The sequence below is a fragment of the Ochotona curzoniae genome, unplaced genomic scaffold (assembly GCF_017591425.1).
Source record: "Ochotona curzoniae isolate NIBS_2020 unplaced genomic scaffold, NIBS_Ocur_1.0 contig_46, whole genome shotgun sequence".
NCBI lineage: Eukaryota > Metazoa > Chordata > Mammalia > Lagomorpha > Ochotonidae > Ochotona > Ochotona curzoniae.
This window is the reverse complement of record NW_024466340.1, coordinates 6,340,443-6,360,383: the sequence shown is the minus strand read 5'-3', so window position 1 is coordinate 6,360,383 and position 19,941 is coordinate 6,340,443. Positions and strand designations below refer to the sequence as shown.

The 19,941-nt window shown below is 44.4% G+C and overlaps 1 protein-coding gene across 1 annotated transcript in view; it reads right to left on the bottom strand.

Annotated features, from left to right (window-relative positions):
* KNTC1 (kinetochore associated 1) overlaps window positions 1-18,073 on the bottom strand; it is a 58,386-nt gene extending 40,313 nt beyond the window's left edge. Inside the window, exons 1-19 of the mRNA XM_040987077.1 lie at window positions 17,909-18,073; window positions 16,874-16,994; window positions 15,321-15,436; window positions 14,889-14,967; window positions 10,821-10,898; window positions 9,928-9,962; window positions 9,579-9,689; window positions 8,074-8,167; window positions 7,480-7,532; window positions 7,176-7,291; window positions 6,808-6,862; window positions 5,682-5,780; window positions 4,256-4,299; window positions 4,100-4,165; window positions 3,928-4,003; window positions 2,806-2,928; window positions 2,631-2,720; window positions 1,151-1,204; window positions 535-596 (exon numbers count right to left, since the gene is read on the bottom strand). Of these exons, the coding sequence (XP_040843011.1) occupies window positions 535-596; window positions 1,151-1,204; window positions 2,631-2,720; window positions 2,806-2,928; window positions 3,928-4,003; window positions 4,100-4,165; window positions 4,256-4,299; window positions 5,682-5,780; window positions 6,808-6,862; window positions 7,176-7,291; window positions 7,480-7,532; window positions 8,074-8,167; window positions 9,579-9,689; window positions 9,928-9,962; window positions 10,821-10,898; window positions 14,889-14,967; window positions 15,321-15,436; window positions 16,874-16,994; window positions 17,909-18,037 (1,601 nt within the window). The 5' untranslated portion in view covers window positions 18,038-18,073. The remainder of the gene's footprint in view (window positions 1-534; window positions 597-1,150; window positions 1,205-2,630; window positions 2,721-2,805; window positions 2,929-3,927; window positions 4,004-4,099; window positions 4,166-4,255; window positions 4,300-5,681; window positions 5,781-6,807; window positions 6,863-7,175; window positions 7,292-7,479; window positions 7,533-8,073; window positions 8,168-9,578; window positions 9,690-9,927; window positions 9,963-10,820; window positions 10,899-14,888; window positions 14,968-15,320; window positions 15,437-16,873; window positions 16,995-17,908) is intronic.
* Window positions 18,074-19,941: the final 1,868 nt, after the last annotated feature.

Sequence of the window (19,941 nt, the reverse complement as noted above, 5' to 3'; positions counted from 1 at the left end):
ATGAGCAAAGGTATGAAGACCTGTGCTAACACCTTAAGGATGCCGAGCCAATTTTTTATTCAGAAACATAAAATGTTCTATTATTTGACCCCTGAGACCCTAAAACCACAAATTTACCCAAAGCAATATTATATTTTGTGACATTCTAAGTGCATATCTAACCCATAATCTAAAAATTAAGAATGAAAAGCGGGCCTGACGTGATAGCCTAGCAGCTAAAGTCCTTGCCTTGAATGCACCAGGATCCCATATGGGCGCCAGTTCTAATCCCAGCAGCCCGGCTTCTATTCCAGTTGCGTCCTGGGAACGCACTGAAGCACGGCCCAAGGCCTTGGGACCCTGCACCCACGTGGGAGACCCAGATGAAGCTCCTGGCTTCGGATCAGCTCAGCTCCAGCCATTGTGTCCGCTTGGGGGGTGTATCAGCAGACAGAAGATCTTCCTCTCTGTCTCTCCTCTCTCTGTGTATCTGACTTTCCAATAAAAATAAATAAATCTTTAAAAAAAAAACTAAAAAGAATGAAACGCACACACCTGAATTTTTCTGGTCCAAATGCTCCATAAAATGTCGTCAGCTTTGCATGAGCCCTGAGCACCTAGGAGCAGATGTGGGTGAGCTAGCCTTAGCACACAATAACAGCAAAATCAAACCTCTCCGAGTCGGGCACTCCGCCTCAGGAGTCTTACACACCCTCCTAGTGCTGTCAAGTCCACGGTATACCATGACTACCCCTGCTTAGCTCGTATATAAAACAAATAATAAAAATATTTCTAATCATATTACACTACAAAGATGGACTTTAACTGAAAGTACCGTTTGAAATCACTTTGGACACTGATTTAGAAACGCTCTCATAGCCAGCCTTGGTTGGAATGCATGAAGCACGAACTCTGAGAATTTCAATGAGTATGTGCTTAGTTGCGGCATCATGATCATCATTAATTACATCTCGGTATCAGGCAAAGGCCATCACGCAGCCCGGCATTCTCAGGCATCACATTCTGTGACTTCAATGACGACCCCACGAGCTAAATATTATCAACAGTCCAATTTTACAGGTAAGGGAACGGGTACAAAATGATATCTTGAAGAAACAAACGTATCTTGAATGGAAAGACATGTCATGACACACACGTGCAAGGCGCCCACCTCCATCAAGCCGTCAGAATCCACAGGGACGGTTCTGTCCTCCTTCTTCAGAAGCTAAGGGTCAACAACAAGAAACAGACTTTTCTTAAAATGCATTTTCTGTGATTAATGGGAAAAACTCATTTAGAAAATATATTTAAGTCTAAAATGAAAATATATAATAGTTTTTAAATAAAGCTTTTTGAAAAAAGGAAAAAAACATGGTAAGAAAACAGCGCATAACATTTTGCTTGTCCTTTATACCTTAACTTTAACGAAAGTAACTAGTTGTACTCATAGCTCACTGAAGAAAAGCTATTACAAAATGGCATATTACTGCAATAGAAAAAAAAAGAAGTTTGCTGTAAGGTCTATGAAACACTTCAATTCTACACTCCACTCAAAATCATCATGATGGCGACTGTCAAAACAGAAACAGCAAGTACATGACAAGGATGTGCAGAAACTGGAGCTCTTATTTATGCATTATTGCTGCAAATGTAAAAATGGTACAGCAACCAAAGCTGATGATTCATCAGAAAGTTAAAAACAACTGCCGTGTGATCCAGCAATTCCACTCAAAAAGGCTGGAAGTGAGAACTCCACAAGGTCCCTGTACAGTTATGCTCACCGCAGCACCACCCACAGCAGCCCGCGTGCAGAAGCAACCCAAGCGTGGGCGGCCGACAAAGGCATCCTGACGCGCGTGTGCTGTGCACACACAGCCTTCCGATGGAGGGAAATTCGGAGCGAGTCTACACTGGCAAACCCTGACAACATGATGAAAAGTGAGCAGAGTCCCCAGAACAGACACGCCAGACTGCACTCCGTGTGAGTTACTTAGAAAGGTGGGTGCCGGGGCTGGAGAAGGCGGGACAGGCAGTGGCTGGGTGTGCTTACTGGGTCTCAGTTTTAGAGGATGAAGAGTTCTGCAGATGGAGCTAATGGGGGCCCGACACACGAATGCATTTAATTCCATGAAATTTGAAAATTGCAAGATGGCAAAGTTTACATTGCATGTATTTTAAAATAATAAAAATCTAGGAAAACACAGCCGAGAAGCTTGGCTTCTTGGATAGACCAAGAAGCAGAACGCAGTCTATGCATCATACAATGGAGTGCTTTGGCAACGAAAAGAAAGATCGTGCTGGACACACTTCCCCACAGAGCATCCCCGCCGAGGGAAACACGCCCGACACAGAGGACACAGACCGTACGAGTCCGCCTGCGACCGGCCAGCACAGGCAGGTCACTGGGACTGACACACAGGAACAACTGCAGTACAGGGTTTCTTTCCAGGACAGTGACAAAGTTCTAACATCGACTGTGCTAAATGGCTGCACAACCCAGTGAATCACTGAGTGAACTGTACAGCGTGTACGTTGTCTCAGTACGCAAAGACAATCGGCGGCAAAAGATGTATTTGGGTTGGTAGCATCATGTGAGATCAATGCAGATTTTTCTGGAAAAAAAAAAAAAAAACAAAAAAAGTGCAACTTACCCTGGTTTTGGCATAATTGAGCATCTCCTGGGTTGTTTCATATGTAATCCACTGAGCCTTCAAGCAGTAATTAACCACAAATTCATCATCCTGTTTCACAAACGCCAGACAGAGTGAGACAGCTTCCCCTTGACCCACGCAGCAGCCTCAGGACTCAGCAAGCGTAAGAACATACCTGAATTTTATGGAGGTTCTCCTTCGCTTCCCGGACCAGCTGCTGCCATTCATTCTGCTCGTCGTCCACAGAACTCAGAGCCAGTTTCTCCAATATATCGTTAGACTTCACCTTATAAACAAGCTGTGATACAAATAACACAATGGAAGCAATTTTTTACCATGATAATATTTAAGGATAAAATATTTTCATAGCAAATTACATAAGATAAACTATTTTGAAAATAAAAGGTAAATCTCCAAATGTCTAGAAGTAATTTTTTTTTTAAAGATTTGTGTAATTGAAAGTGGAGTTACAGAAAACCAAGGCTCTGATCCTCCACCTCTTGGCTCACTCCCGACACCTGGACCATCGTCAGCGTCAGTCGGCTCAGGTCACTCCCAACGAGACACTCCCGTTTTGCCAGATTTCTCACATCCAGTTCTCACAAAGCTCTGCCTCGCAGCCCGCACGTGCTTGTGAGGTGCTGCCGTCAGCCCTCAGCGTCAACGCTGAGCTAGAGTCCCGCTCACGAATCCCGAGTGCTCCAGGCCTGTCCACAGCACTCAACCTGGCCTGCGCATCTCTGACCTGCCACCCTCTCTGAGACATCCTCACGTCACTGGGCTGGCTCCGGCTCCCCCAGAGAAAGCTTCTTCTGATGGTCCTTGTACCTCTTGATTTATCACTTTCCAAAAGACCTCCTTCTGTCCAACGTAACAACCCACATAGGACACTACCTGCTTAAACTGGCAGTGGCTTCCCACCACCGCACAATATGATTTCAATGCCCTCGTCTAGGATGGGGCCTCCCGACCCCTGCTCCACATCAGCACCACTCTGCCCCCTGACCTGCACCAACCTCATGCCAGTCCTACGCAATCAGCAGGCATGGCGGGCAGCAATGGAACCCCCCTCACCTTATCTGTGTTCTTGGGCCTGGAACCCTCTTTCCATCCCACATGACCCTCAACACCTTCGAGATCTAATGTCAACGAGGTCTCTTGGACGTCTCCCTACGCCACTCCTTCACCGGGGGCCGCCCTGATGCACTAAGCTCTAATCACAGTCTACATGCCTGCCTCCTTGGCCTCAGCCGCATCAACTGCCTCTACAGTGGATACAACAACACTCGGATGGTACCTCCACGTCCAGGCCAAACTGAAGGGCGAAGTGCTCAGCTTCGGAAAACCTGTGCTTGTGAAGTAACCGGCTCAATCTGTCGGTTGGAAGGCAAGTTTCAATAAATGTTGAATAGTGGGGGAATTACAGCATCTTGTTGACAAGGAAAATTTAAAAGAAAATGAGAAGTTACCTGTTCTCTGGTAAAGCTTCTGTGAGATATCTGAGTACTAAAACAGAGACGGAGCCTTCAGGCAGCCTGGAAAAAAAAGACCACTGTAAGTGCATGTGCCACCCAATATCATTACCCAAATTTTAATAACCCGTCAGATAAAACAAAACAACATACTCTGGATCATTTTTGCAAATTCCTTCTAGCAGGTATATGGTATCCTACGATAACAAAAACATGATTAAAATCCAAATATGAACAGAATGTTTTTTACAATTACTATAAAAGCAAATGCTTCAGACTAGAATTATCCATTGGTGGATTTAAAACCACCGGGGAAAGGATATTCCCATACTATCAAAAAAATTCATACAGATTCCTTACCACTTATAAAAATATATACAGAAAAATTTAGAAAATTTAATCGGGTGATAAAATTTAACACCAGCGGTAACAAGACAACTGGATAGCATGAGGGCCTTCCTGTGATGGTATTAGGACACAGCATTGCCTAAGCCACACTTGTAACAAAACTCTAGGGCCCGGCGCGGTGGCGCAAGTGGTTAAAGGTCCTCGCCTTTCACGCCCGGGAGCCCATATGGGCGCCGGTTCTAATCCCGGCAGCCCCACTTCCCTTTCAGCTCCCTGCCTGTGGCCTGGGAAAGCAGTCGAGGACGGCCCAAAGCTTTGGGAACCTGCACCCGCGTGGGAGACCCGGAAGAGGCTCCTGGCTTCGGATCGGCATAGTATCGGCCCGTTGCGCTCACTTGGGGAGTGAATCATTGGATGGAAGATCTTCCTCTCTGTCTCTCCTCTCTGTATATCCGCCTTTCCAATGAAAAATAATAATAAAAATAAATCTTTAAAAAAAAAAAAAAAAACAAAACTCTATACATGAATCTAGATCCAAAAATGCACTGGTGAAAACTCCTAAAAAATGCAGCCTGGGGGAAGAGTCTAGAATGGACTGCCTCACAACCATGGTAACCAGATGCAATGAGGTGTCCTTGACTAATTCTTGGATAATGAAAAAATATATACTGCTTTAAAGCAATCAGTATAATTGATAAAATATGAAAGACACATTTCAAAATGATAGTGTACAAACAAGTTCTCTTACTGTGGTAAGAAGAATTGTAGTGTGGTAAAGATTGTAAATTCTTAAGAGCCACCAGCTGAATAAAGCATTTAGAGGTGACAGGTCATGATGCCTGCAAGTAATTTCCAAATGATTTGGAAAAACATCACTTTTGCATGTAAAGATAGAAATTAACAAATATGGTAAGATTATTTTTAAGAGTTTAGTTTAAAAAGAAGAGCAGTAACCCTCAAACGAATTTTCATCTGCTATTACTTAACGAGACCCAAGAAAGTTGAATAAGCAGACACGTAACATTTATTGAGGTATTATGTTTTTTGAGCTATTATTTTTTATATATAAAGACTGACCTTGAGCAAGTAAGCATATCTGAGGACTTCTGTTAGTAATATGGTTATAAACTGGAGAAGCATCCATGTCTTTCATTAGATTTCACCCACGCTTGGTTATTCTTAAAAATTGTTTTAATCAAAGTATTTTTTAAAAATATAGGCATAAACTTACTGTGCTAATTCCTGTTTGAACCAAAGAAGAAATACTGGATACTTCCAAAGAATATAGAATTTCCATTGTGGGTAATGAATAAACCCCCAGACTTTTCATCTAAGGAAAATAAAACAGCAACTAATTCATTAAACTAATCCATCAAAACACAAACAAGAGTATATATTAAGACACTCAGTATACAGCCAAAAACAAAACACAACAGCCAGGTTAACCATTATGTCAAATCTCCCATGGAAAACTAAGTTCTATCTTTTTTAATTTTGCTGAGTGAAAATGCATACACCTGATATCCACTCTAAGATTTCCACTTAAGGGGAGTGTACATCTTTAGAGCCAGGGCTAAGAGCCACTGTAATAAACACTTTCTTCTAGACGTTGTTGAAAAAATTTATTTAAAAGGCAGAGAGGGGCCCGGCGGCGTGGCCTAGCGGGTTAAGTCCTCGCCTTGAACGCCCCGGGATTCCATATGGGCGCCAGTTCTAATACCAGAAGCTCCACTTCACATTCAGCTCTCTGCTTGTGGCCTGGGAAAGTAGTCGAGGCTTTGGGACCCTGCACCTGTGTGGGAGACCCAGAAGAAGCTCCTGGATCGTGGCTTCGGATCGGCAAAGCATCGGCCGGTGCGCTCACTTGGGGAGTGAGTCATCAGATGAAAGATCTTCCTCTCTGTCTCTCCTCCTCTCTGTATATCTGACTTTGTAATAAAATAAATAAATCTTAAAAAAAAAAAAAAGGCAGAGAGACAGAAAGACTCACATACCACCCCAGACCGGGCCAGGCTGACGTCAGGTGTGGGAACTCCATGCATGCAGAGCAAGCGGCAGAGAGCTGAGTCCTCAAGCCACCCACCACCTGCTACCTCCCAGAGGCTGGACGAAGCGCCAGCGTCCTCACTGCTGCCTTACCAACACCCATCCGTCACCCACACTTTAATATACATCTTTGATTGCTGAAATGCTGTGTCTAAAATGGGAGTTGAGAATTGTATGTGTTTAACAAGCTGGTCAGGAGAGTGCTGACTGGCTGAGAATCTTGTGCATCGACATGTCGTGAGCACCAACTTCTGTATCAAAGCACCTTCTAACAGAGAATGCGGACAAGCATGCAAACAGCTCTCCAATACCTCCTGATGAGCCGTGGCTGTCAGAGCCACTAACTTGAGATTTGTGAGGCCTTGCCTGGAAAGAGAAAAGAGGACGTCAGTAAACCAAACGACTTTTACCCAGCATAAGACACCAGGTATTCTTGTGCAGAATTTGAAATGGGTTTATACAAACACGACAGATTCTCCTTCTGCAATTCATGGCACGATCTCTACAATGCAATGACTTGGGAGTCCTGTCACCTATTTATCTCCAATGAACTGGGCAATGACACTGGGTCATCACTCTGTCACCCTTTCCCACGATGTTGTTTACAACCTACAACATGACAAATGGAGGCCTGCTAACGGGGGGGGGGGGACCGCAAGCAGCAGAAGCTGCCACCTACCGTGTCACTGAGGAAGGAACGTCCGCCTCGGTGCTGAGGACAAAGTCCTCTATGAGAAGAGAGGGCCAGTTCCACACGGGAGTCAGGGAGAAACTGTCCCAGATGCTCAGCAGCAACTGCAAGAGACACATTCCCATGACACATCTGAACGGCCACGTGTCTACATCTCATGAGATGTTCTCATATTCATACGGCAATCACGTCTGGTTCTCAAGACAGTGGCAATCTTTGCAAGGATGTTAATGTTTTGTTGTTAAATACAGTAATGAGTCAAAATACAGAAGCAGAAAAATCAGAAACATACATCAGTGTCAAGGACAAAGAGCAGATTGTCTATCAGCTGGAACTTCTTGGCACCTACAAAGGAAAGGAAGACAGTGAGAGCCATGCTCAGAGCAAACTCACATTACGCCAAGGCAGAACGGCAGCTACATAAAAAATTCCTGTTTCATTGATTTCTGCCTTAATTCTACGGTGAACACTAGAATGTAAAGCCCCAATCTGAGGGTTCACAGCCACAAAATCCGCAGAACAAGTTCAAGGTTCTTTGAGAAGTTCACGAGGGGAGGGTGCTTGTCGTAGCTCTTAACACAAGCAGGTGCAACTCCATTTCTAGCTTCCTGCCAGTGCGGACCCCAGGAAGCAGCAGCTGAATTTCAAACAGCTGGATTCCCCAACTTTCATGTGCGAAGACTGACTCGCCCCAGCTGTTGCAGGCGCTGTCACAGTGAACCAGGAAGTGGAGACATCTGTCTGTCTACCTCTGTCCATCTCTTCAATAAAATAAAATAAGCAAAAACGAAAATAAAATTACTGTAAAATGGCCCATAGGCCGGTCTAAATACACTGACATGAACATTGAAACTAATAATTACCAAAAGGAGCTCATTTATTTTACCTTGAATAATCTCTGCATCTGTAAAGTTCTTAACTGTCATTCCCGCTGTGGAAGCATCCAGTTCCCACTGGGAGAAAGCACAGCGACCACTGCCCTGGAATAGCAACGTCAGCGGAACTCGGCTTAGCTCTCAATCTTCTTCAGAGCAGACACAGGTTAAACTGTACATATCATTAAGTTGAAAATATTCATACCTACATAAGCCCAACCAGTTTTTATCAATTCCTATCTTAGTTTCAGATGAAAATGGAAAAACTGTTGTTAATAAATAATCATAAATATGCAACTCCCCTTAAAGACATAGACAAAAGGAACTTTTTTTAAAAAATATATCCTTATTTTTCATAGAAGGAATTTTTAAGACCTCTTCCAAGGCCCAATGCAGTAGCCTAGTGGCCTTGCATGTGCCAGGATCCCCTATGGGCTCCAGTTCTGATCCCAGCATCCCTGCTTCCCACCTGGGAAAGCAGTCAACGACAGCCCAGGGCCTTGGGACCCTGCACCCATGTGGGAGACCCTGAAGAGGCTCCTGGCTCCTGGCTTCAGATAGGCTCAGCTCCGGTCATCAAGGCCATTTGTGGAGTGAACCAAGGTCGGAAGACTTTTCTCTTTGTAAATCTGCCTTCCAGTAAAAACCAATAAATTAAAAAAAAAAAAAGTTCAGGGAAAACAGACATTACAAGAAGTTATTCAAAATCAAATTGCAAATTTTTGCATAAGAATAACCATCTTTTAATTCTATTTCTCCCAGAATTTGTTGTAACATAAACAGCATGAGACATCCTGAAACGTCATATAGTAAGAGAAGAGGAGACACTGCACAGAGAGGCAACAGGAGAGACGCCCTACGCGTTCTCCCAATGGTGCGAAGTGAGCTGTGTTTTTCCTTACAGATTCTTGTCTTGCTTCCCATTTTACTAATAACAAACTTACAACTTGTTTAGTTAGCAAATGGAATACTTTATTCTCTGGGACAACTTTCTAACTTGGGTTATTTCAAGATTTGAGGATCTATGAATCTGAATGGGAAAAAAAAAAAGACATTTTATTTTCACTAATCTCATCTAAGACTTAGCATTCTTCCACTTGCAACTCTAAGCAAAAGCAAACACTGAGCACAGTCAGCAACGGCCGTGGCTCTCCCCGACGGCGGCGGCCTGCTGGCTGACCCGGCCGCCACGTCTAACAACACTGCGAGGAGCTGCGTTTCCGTTGCCTGACACGGTCACGGGCACTGCTGCAGCTGGAATTTTTCAGTTTTGTTTTTTGTTGTTTTGCCTTTACTCAGAATTAAAAGAAATGCTAAATTCCAGGGAGAGATGAGTGAAAATAAAGGTGCAATGCTTATTCTAAGACAGAAATCTACGTTTACTTGTTGGATTGTTTGACCAAAATTCTTAAATTTCTGTTTCCATTACAAATTAATTTTAATTTAACAAAATGACCATGGTTTGGTGAGCAAACATTTCAGACAGCAAAAAATAATATTTTATGGAAATAATTACCCCAATTACCACAGGAACCCCACTTGTTATATCACCAGCCACAAGACTGAGGCAGCCAAGAGTATGATAGTCTTCAGTGGAAATGAAACTGGATTTGATTTGTTCTTGTAACTGCAAAATTTAAAAAAAAAATCAGAATGCTACGTGTGTGTGTAAATATACACATGTATTTATGCCATCAAAATCAGTTTACAATCAGTTATAAATTCATTTTTAAATTCATTACTAAAATGTTCAATTATGGTAAACCCTAAAATATCTACCAGTGGATCAATCATAAACACAAACGCTCCCGTACAATTCCATCAAACGTAAGCTTACGGAGGACGGTATGCTTTAGTTTTCTTACCTTTTTTGCTGTACCAAAGTCTACATTCTCAATTGCTGCATCAAAAAAGAAAAATTAAATACACCGCATCAATGTCACTTCTTGGTGCCAAAGTAAAAAAAAAAAAAAAATCACATGCAAATTAGTCCCCAGAATGGCCAAGTGACCACACGTCCTGTCCAGACAGCAGCCAGACTGCCCGACAGAGCGCCGTGCCCCACACCTCCATTTAACACGATTCTTCTTTCCCAAAGAGTCCTCCCCTTGCTTGGACACCCCTGCTCGTGTTCAAGTTCTCGGGTTTTATTTCTAAGTTTGCATCACTTCCCACACTATTGGGAACAGGTTTTACTTCCTCATTTCTTTATAACCATGGAAAACGACATAGCTTAAATATTGTCCTATACCCACGTCCTAGCACAGGCCTGGCCCGTGGAAGGTGTAAAATGTTGGATGAATACATTCCCTGAGCCAGTTCCTCGGCTTCACGGAGCTCGCAGGAACACAGGGTGCACACCATCGTCCCACACGTCCTGCAGCCGGTGAGGCTCTGCCCCAGGGACTCCCACAGTTCCATTCCTGGACTCACTGACTCCATCCGTCACCATCGCGGCCAGCAAGGTTGTGCAGGAGGTTTACAGTAACACCTCACATCGGAGAGCTGATCGGAGCCCCAGTTGTTCTAATTCCAATTCAGCTCCCTGCTAACACGCTGGGCCCCCGCACCCACACTGGAGACCATGCTGGTGCTCCAGGCTCCTGGCCTGGCCTCATCCAGACATGGCTGTTGCAGGCATTCAAGGAATGAAGCAGCAGATGGAAGACTCACCTGCACTTCCACAGTCATTCTGTCCTTCAAAAAAGTAAATCTTCATTAAAAAAAAGAGAGAGAGAGAAAATAATGCATTACCTACCTTGCTGAATTTTCATGAGCTGGAGGTTTGTAACATAAAAAAATCCATTGTTTGTAAGAAGCAACATATAATAGGAACCTATGAAAATGAAAATGAATTTCTCTAAGAGGGACATTAAAATTAAATCAGCATGTAGAAGTTTAGAAATCAATCTCATTCACATAATACAGTAATGATATTGATAAAGCATATTTGTAAATAAGGAATCTATCCATTTGCTGCAAATGGCAGACTTCCTTTCTTTGTTGAATAATATTCCATCGTGCATGCACACCACGTTTTCTGTACCCATTCGTATGATGACAGACCCCTTGGCTGGTCCCAAACACTGGCTGTTGGGACAGTGCTGCTACAAACACGGTGCTGAGATTCCTTACCGTTCTGTCTCCTGGACGTATATCTAGCAGTGGGACTGCCAGATCATGTGCTAAGTCTGTTTCTACTTTTTCAAGAAATCTCCACACTGTTTTTTTCACGGTGGCTGCATTAACTGACATTCCCCACAATGGTATGTGTTACCTTCATCCTCACTGGCATTTTAGTTTTAAATTTCAGCCATTCTGACAGCACTTGGTGATTTTCATTTACATTTCCCTGATGGTGAAGTGACGTTGAGTATTCTTGAACTATATTTGCATGTCCTGAAGACTGTTCAGTGAAGGGCTTGGCCCATTTCTCAACGGGATTTTCTTTTGAGGTTGAGTATTTTACCCACCACACCACACTAGAATCGTGTATTTTAAGCTGCTGATATATTCAGTACATTGTTTGTCGGACGGGTTGACAAAGTTTTTCCTCAATTTTGTTGGATGTTTCTTCACTATATGGATCATTTCCTTTACTGTGCAAAATGTTGGGGTCCGTGCAGTAGATGTGGGGAACATGCAGGGGTGAAGAGTGTTGTTTCATTGCAGGCAGGGCCCGCCCGGTGGATGTCTCTACAACCACCTGAATGCAGCTCCACCTTTTGCATGGACACCGGACCACCCTGCGGAAGAATTTTAATCCATCCAGGCATTGTTTGCTACTGTGGGGCTGGCCTTTTGCTCAGTGTGAGCTTGGAGGTTAATGTCGGTGATAGCGTCTTGCAAAAGGGCCTTCTATTATTCCTACTGTCTTGGCTGTCCCCATTGACCTTATGCTAATCAAGGGACCTACATTTAGGCTTTCATTCTTTCCTCATTCTTTAGATTCCCTTTTCTTTGTGATACAAGATTGATTTGTTGGATAAGAATTGTAGCAGGAACTTCTATTGTTTCTAGGTAAAACTATGGCAGAATTATCCTTAGAAATTCCCAACTTGACCATGACATAAAGACTGAGACAGAGTTTGACTGATTTTGTATAAATAAAGCGGACAGCTTTCCCACATGGTCCATTATGATCATGAAATCCTAGTGGTCCATCTTTCTTTCCTCTTTGCGCCTCATCCACGCACCCTTCGCAAGTTCCGAACTCAGCTGGAGCTGGACTCTGGTAGCAAAAGCTTCAGAATTTGATATGATCCCATTTTATATGGTTTTGCTTTGTTGCTGTGCTTTGGGGTGGAGTCTTGTCACCCCTGATTGTTCCCCCTTCATTTTATTCCAGCAGCTTCAGTCTTAGGTCTTAGATCCATCTTGAGTTGATTTTTGTGTATGATGACAGGTACAGATCTGATTGCATTCTTTACAAGTATGTGTAAATATTCATATATAACTACATGTGCAGTTTCGCCAGCAACATTTGTTGAAGCTGCTCCTTGCCCGACCGTGCAGTCTGAGCACTGTCACAGCCAGCTGCTCTATGTATGTGGACGATCTTCTAAGATCTGTATGCTGCTCCACCGATCTTTCCATCAGTCCCTGTCCCAGGGTCACCCTGCTTTAACTACCGTGGCTCTGGCTGCTCTGGAGACAGGTGCTGCGGAGCCTCCAGCAGGATCTTCCTTATTCAGGATCGCTTTGGCTATTCTCGGTCCTCTGTGATGCCGCATCAAGGTTAGGACTGTTTCTTCTAGCTTTGTAGAAGATGGCATGGGCGTTTGATGGGGGTGACACTGAATCTGTGTATTGCCTTAGGTTGTGTAGACAAAGATCGATCTTCTGATCCATGAGTTGGAATATCATCCCATTTATGTGTGGCAATGGTTGTTTACTGTAGAGGTCTTTCCTTATTTGGACAAATTTGTTCCTAAATATTTAGCTGTTGTGGTGGCTATCGTGAATGGGATTGCTTTCTGTGAATTCATCGTCGGTATACAGTAAAGCTACTGCTTTTGGGGTGTTTATTTTGTAACCTGTACTCAATGTTGACAGCCTTTGCTGAAGCGTTTAGATTTCCCAATGCACAGCACCCGGATCTTTGATGGATGCACGTCCAGTTCTGATGTGCTTTGTTACTTTCTCCTCTCTAGCTGCTCTTGCTCAAACTTCCAGCAGCACGCTGAATAAGAGTGGGCAAAGTCTACATCCTTGTCTTGTTCTGCATCTTAGGGAAAACTTTTTTTCTTTTTCAGCTTTTCCCCACCCAGTATAATACTGAGTATTGGTTTGTGACCTACAGCCTTCATAATTCTAAATATCCCTTCTACAAATTAACTTTTTTTTTTTAATTGAAAAGGTAGATTTTACAGAGACAAGGAAAGATTCTCCATCTGCTGGTTCACTTCCCAAATGGTCATAATGGTTGGAGCTGAGCCAATCTGAAGCCAGGAGCCAGGAACTTTCTCGGGGTCTCCCTCACAGGTGCAGGGTCCCAAGGCTTTGGGCCATCTTCCACTGCTTTCCCAGGCCATAAGAAGGGAGCTGGCGGGGAAGCAGAGTAGCTGGGATATGAACTGGCACACAGATGGGATGCTGGCACAAAGCAGAGGATTAGCCAGTTGAGTTATCGCACCTCATGCTACAAAATTCCTTCTTTTTTTTTTGTATTCTCTTTCTTTTTGCAAACTTCCTTCTTAATACTATGTTTCCTATATCTCAGTTTTGACAGGTTTTCATTTTCATTCACGAAATCTTTTTATTTTCTTTTTAATTTCTATACTGACTTATTGATTGTTCAGTGACATGTTAATTTGCAAGTATTTTATAAAATATTTAAGAACCAGGGCCCGGCGCAGTGGCGCAGCGGTTAAGGTCCTCGCCTTGCACGCCCGGGATCCCATATGGGCGCCAGTTCTAATCCCAGCAGCCCCACTTCCCATCCAGCTCCCTGCCTGTGGCCTGGGAAAGCAGTCAAGGACGGCCCAAAGCTTTGGGACCCTGCACCCGCGTGGGAGACCCAGAAGAGGCTCCTGGCTTCAGATCGGCATAGTATCGGCCGTTGCGCTCACTTGGGGAGTGAATCATTGGACGGAAGATCTTTCTCTCTGTCTCTCCTCTCTGTATATCCACCTTTCCAATAAAAAAATAATAAAAATAAATCTAAAAAAAAAAATTTAAGAACCAAACTTTACTTGCCTGGAAGAAATCCTCAAACAAAAGAAATTAGTCCAGTAAATATTTCCTTCAACCAAAATATACATATGCTGAAATCTACCCCCCAAAATGTAAAGGAATAATGTCCCTGGTGATTTTAAATCTGTCAATTTTAGGGCTGGTGGTATGCCAGATAAAGCCACTGCCTTTAACATTGGCATTCCATGTGAGCGCCACTTCAAAGCCCAGCTGCTTCACTCCTTAGCCACGTCCCTGCAAACAGCCTGGGAAAGCTATGGAAGACGGCTTGATGTTCCTACCCACGTGGGAGACCTGGATGGGAACCAGGCTGGAGACTTGAGTCTGGGCCAGCACCGCCTGATGCTGCCATCTACGGAGAGAGCCAGCCAAGACGAGACTTTTCTCCGTCTCTTACTCTCTCTTTCCTTGTAACTCTGTGGTCAATAACTAATGAATCTCACATTTTAATTTAGAGCGTTACATTCAGAAAAACTATTCTGAAAATAGCTAAAACAAACAAAAAACTTTCTTACAATAGTAATTGTATCAGGGTAGCTAAAGTAATAAAGTGATATTTACTAACCAGAGATCTAAATTTTTGATTCAGTTTTTATCAAAAGCCACTCAAAAAATATTCAGGAAAACTTACCTTCATCTGAACCATCTTTCGCAATAATGAGATTCTGATAAGTCCGTTGGCTTTTATCATTAGATGGCTGAACAAAAGCCTAGTTGCAAATGCATTTCAAAAGAGAAGATTAAAGTCAGCAAAAACACAAACAAAAATTAGATTCCTTAAAGCCCAAAGTTATCAATTCTCATTAGTGATAATTCTGCCTCTATCGCAAATATTTGAGTTTTAAAAATGGAAAAATATCTTGGACCAGCATTTCAACCTTCCAACACTTAATTTTTCAGTTCTGCATTTATTCCATACTTTTGAGGCATAATTTCTTAAATTTAATGTGAAGGAACCTTATTCCTTAATTTAAAACACAAAGAATGGCTTCTAGTGGTACAGCTGTCTAACAGATTATTTAGAATTTATAGAACAAATATGAAAACCATAAGCAGCTCTTACAGTAGTGAGTAGCGTCTGCTTTGACGTCACATGGATAAGATGCAAGTTGCCACTTCTTTCCCCAACCAGGAGAAATTTTCCTTCTTGACACAGGCCAACTACATCCACTTCCGTTTCTGAAAATTTCAAATTAAAGTTATGTTTCCTTTGAGAATGCTGACTGTCAATAAAAAAAAAAAAGCAACAAAAATCTTGGCTTTACAAAGTAAACGGTTTAAGCTGCTTCTAAATATCTCAGAAAAGTTACACTAAAAATGAAAAAGAATACACTGACTTGTATTCAGTCAGCAAATATTCCTTTGGGCCTTTTACGCGATAAGCATGGATACAGGCCCCTAAGGTTATCTAAGGACAGAAACAAACAGCCTCACCATCACACTTCAAGTTCTAAAACAAAAATAGATGTTACACAATTAGCATAATAAACACAACATGTGCAGAAGGGGATAAGTGTGTGCAGAAAAGAGAACAAAGTTAGCAGTGATGCTTAGGGTGGCCAGGAAGGCCTGGAGCTGAGCCAGAGCAGAGCCTTCTGAAGCCAGGCTCGGCTCCAGCAGCGCCAGGCCTGCTGCACTGAGCTGAGCGGCCATCAGCCAAGGTGACCCACATGGAAGCAGAGGGGAGCGACCGAGACAAAGCAATCACAGGAAGCAGCCTGTGGACTGAAATGATTGGGCAGCAATACCGTCACGCAGCAGTAGCACAGGTCAAACCCATCCGCTACTTCCTGGCTGAAAATTGTCAACCCTAGACCCAGCGTGGCAGCCCAGCAAGCTATTCCTGCACCCGACAGCACCGGCACCCCGTAAGGGTACCAGTTCGTGTCCTGGTTGCTCCACTTCTGATCTAGTTCTCTGCTTATAATCTAAAAAAAAGAAAAAAGCCGCAGAGGATGGCTCAAGACCTTGGGAGCCCGGGAGGAAGCTCCTGGCGCCCAGCTTTGGATCAGCTCAAGTCTGGCCACTGCGGCAGTCTGGGTAGTGAACCAGTGGATGGAAGACCTTCTCTCTGTCTCTCCTCTTCTCTCTGTAAAACCTTCCTTTCAAACCAAAAACAAATAAATCTTTAAAAAAGAGAGAGAAAGCTAGTTTTAACACAATCTGATTGTCCATTAGGTCCAGATCTATATGGGCTTAACTCAAATCCTTTAAACCGCTGAAGAATCAATTACTAAGTAATTTCAAGATTGTCACAGAACTATGCATGCTACAAGTATTCAAACATGCAAATTTGATAACATTCAAAATGTTATCAATTGAAATTATATACAAGAATCAGGAACATGAACTCAAATGTTCAACATCCTGACTCAAAAATTTGCAAGTAAACTACATTACTGCTTGCCGTACAGGTCTCTCCTCGGACACACTGACAGTACCATTCCTCCAAGTATTCTCTGACTCTAGAGGCCAACCTAAAAAGATACCTTTCCTTTTTCCTGAAATTCATCTAATTTTGATTTTTGCAAACAACAGAGTAAGGAAAAGCAACGCAGAATTTGACAGTAAAATATCTGATACCCAGTTTATTTTATTTCAACACATCAGACTCACCAAATATGAGATGCAATTGAAAGGATCTACAGACACTGTCAAGCAGTATCACCGACTGGTCAGCTACAATAATAAACCCATCATTTAAGCTGCAAGCTTGTATCTTTGGATTTAGTGAAGGCTGCAGTGGAAAAAAAAAACAGGATTAAGATGAGACCATTTTCCATAAGTTTAATAAAGACTAAAGTTTCAGTACCCTGGGCGTGTAGGAGGGGGCACCCTGGTGAACCGATGGCCGGAGAGGGACGGAAGATCTTCCTCTCTGTCTGTCCTCCTCTGTATAACTGCCTTTCCAATAATAAAAAAAAAATCTTTCAAAAAAAAAAACCAAAAAACAAATACATCTTTAAAAAATGGATTTATTAAAGTTTAGTTTTAGAAATACTGTGGGGTGGGTGGGAAACCAGGTGGGGCTTCTCCCTCAATATCCCCCTTTACCTCAGATACAAGAAGGAAACAATATGGAAATAATAGTCTTACCCACTTTCCTGTAGCCCTTGACCCTTTTTACCCAAATTAACTATGTAAAGATTGTCCAAAATAAATTAAAAAAAAATTTTAAAAGAAACAAACGAAAAAACAAAAAAAATACTGATCCTGGGGCCCGACACGGTAGCTTAGCATCTAAAATCCTAGCTTTGCACGCACTGGGATGTCATATGGGTGCCAGTTCATGTTCGGTGTCCCCACTACCCAGCCAGCTTCCTGTTTGTGGCCTGGGAAAGCAGTCCAGGATGCCCCAAAGCCTTGGGACCCGCACCCATGTGGGAGACCCTGAAGAGATTCCTGGCTCCTGGCTTCAGATTGGCTCAGCTATGGCCCTTGTGGCCACCTGGGAAATAAATCAGCCGACATAAAATTATCTTTGTGTATCTGACTTTCCAATAAAAATAAAATAAATCTTATAGAAAAAAAAAAAAGAAATGCTGATCGTGAGGGGATATGCATTCACGTGGGAAGTACACATTCAGTCACACGTCACCGGCCCGAGGTCGAGCAGGTCAGGAAGAACGGCGCGGGCAGCGTCCTCATTACCTTTTCGGAGGAGATCTTCACCAGCAAATCGACTTGATATAAAGCAGTCCCGTGCTCCTTCCGGGACCCCGTGGTCAGGCAGCCATTTCCTGTGTCGTCACTGCTCAGGAGCTCCACGTCCTTCCACATGTCTGAGACTGTCGCCCCAGGCCGGCGAGCGCAGCCTTCTCTGCACAGCAAAAGGGGAGGCCTAATGACCCTGCCGCACACAGAGCTCAAAGGCAACATCACAGACGCTGACACTCACACAGACTTCTCATTCACTCCATGATCACTAGACACGCTGGGCCATCCCAGGACTTGGGAGTTAGGATTACAGCCGGATAAAAACATAGCGTGCTCCAGGAAACACGCAAACCAACAACTCCAGTCCCACCAATGTACTCTCAGTTCAACAGCTGGAAACCATGTCAAGTTCTCATGTGAAAAATGAAACTTTAAGATAACTAAAAAACATAGGTGCTTAAGTTCAACTTGTTTTCATTCATAAGAGAACAAATTTCACCTGCTTCATAGATACAGCTTTTTAACATGTATTTGACAGGTACAGTGACAGACATGGATCTTCCATCTGTTTGGTTTGCACCCCCAGCGGCCACACAGGCCAGGGCTGGGACAGGCACTCCAACAGGGTCCCCTCTATGGAGGCAGTGGCCCCAGGACTTGGGCCGTCGACTACTGCTTCCCCAGGCACGTCAGCAGGGGGTCAGGTCGGGAGCTGCAGGAACTGGCCCCCATGTAGGATGGAATGCCACTATCGCAGGCAACAGCGTAACCCACGCACAGTGCTGGCCTCCAATCCAGCTGTTTTTGGCTTCATAAATGGTGAGTCCGGATGATCTAAGAACAACACCCATTAACGCTCTTACAGTATCATTGTACAATAAATAAAAATGATACTGAAAGAGAAAAAAAGCTGGATGAGGGGCTGGCACAATGGCTCAGCAGGCTAATGTTTTGCCTGCAAGCAGCACTGACATCCCATGTGGGTACCGGTTCAAGTCCCCGCTGCTCTATTTGTAATCCAGGTTTCTGCTTGTACCCTGAGAAAGTCTTGGCACTCTGTACTCAGACGGCTCTTGACTTCAGTCGGCTCAGTTCCGGCCATTGTGGCCACTTGGGGAGTGAACCAGTAGATGAAAGATCTGTCTCTCCTCTCCGTAAAATCTGACTTTCCAATAAAACTAAATCTCAAAAAAAAAAAAAAGCCTGGTGGGGAACAATTTCCGAATAATTCCACTTGCTTTGAGGCTTTTTAGAACAGAATGTTGGAAATGCAGGGCAGGTGCAGGCATCAGGAAGAACGCGATCTGATGTGGTGAGCCGGGACCTGTGAGCCGCTCAGGGCTCACCCTCACGGGCTGATCTCACCATCCGTGGAAGCAGGGGACGTTTGGGAGCCTGGGGTGACAGAAGTGGTGTTGGGATGGGGGCGGGAGCCAAGGCTGACACAGCGAGGAGCCCTGTCACCTCCACACACCCGTCACTCCATCAGCACGTGTGTCCCGAAAGGCCCCGGCGGCTGACTGCGTTACAAGGAGGACCAGGGAAGGCGAGCAAGGAGACGTGACGCTGCCCTCCTGGGTAAGAGGGAAGGAGGGAATCGCCGGCACCTGTGGCGGGAGCCGGACGACCGCTAAGAGGAGGTACTAAGCACTCAGTACAGTGCGCCCGTGCGGGGCGGAAGGGGGTCTCCCCAGGACCTGCCTAGGACGATCTCAGACGCGCAGGCGGAGCAGCGGGGTGCAAAGCCTCGGGGCCCCGGAAAGGCAGCTGGGGCGGTGCGGGAGAGGCTGACTTTGACTCCCGGCTTTCTCCTCCGCGCGAGCCTGGGGTGGGGGCTCCGGGCGACGCGGCCTGCCCTCCCCTCGGCCCTACGCCGCTCCCGCGGGCGTCCAGGCGGACACACCCCTCCACTCGGGCGGGAGCCGCTGCCGCTTGGCCCCGCACCCGCCCAACACCTCAGGGGAGGACGCCCTCCGGCCTCACCTGCGACGGAAAGCCCTAAACGGGAACACGCAAATAATCCAATC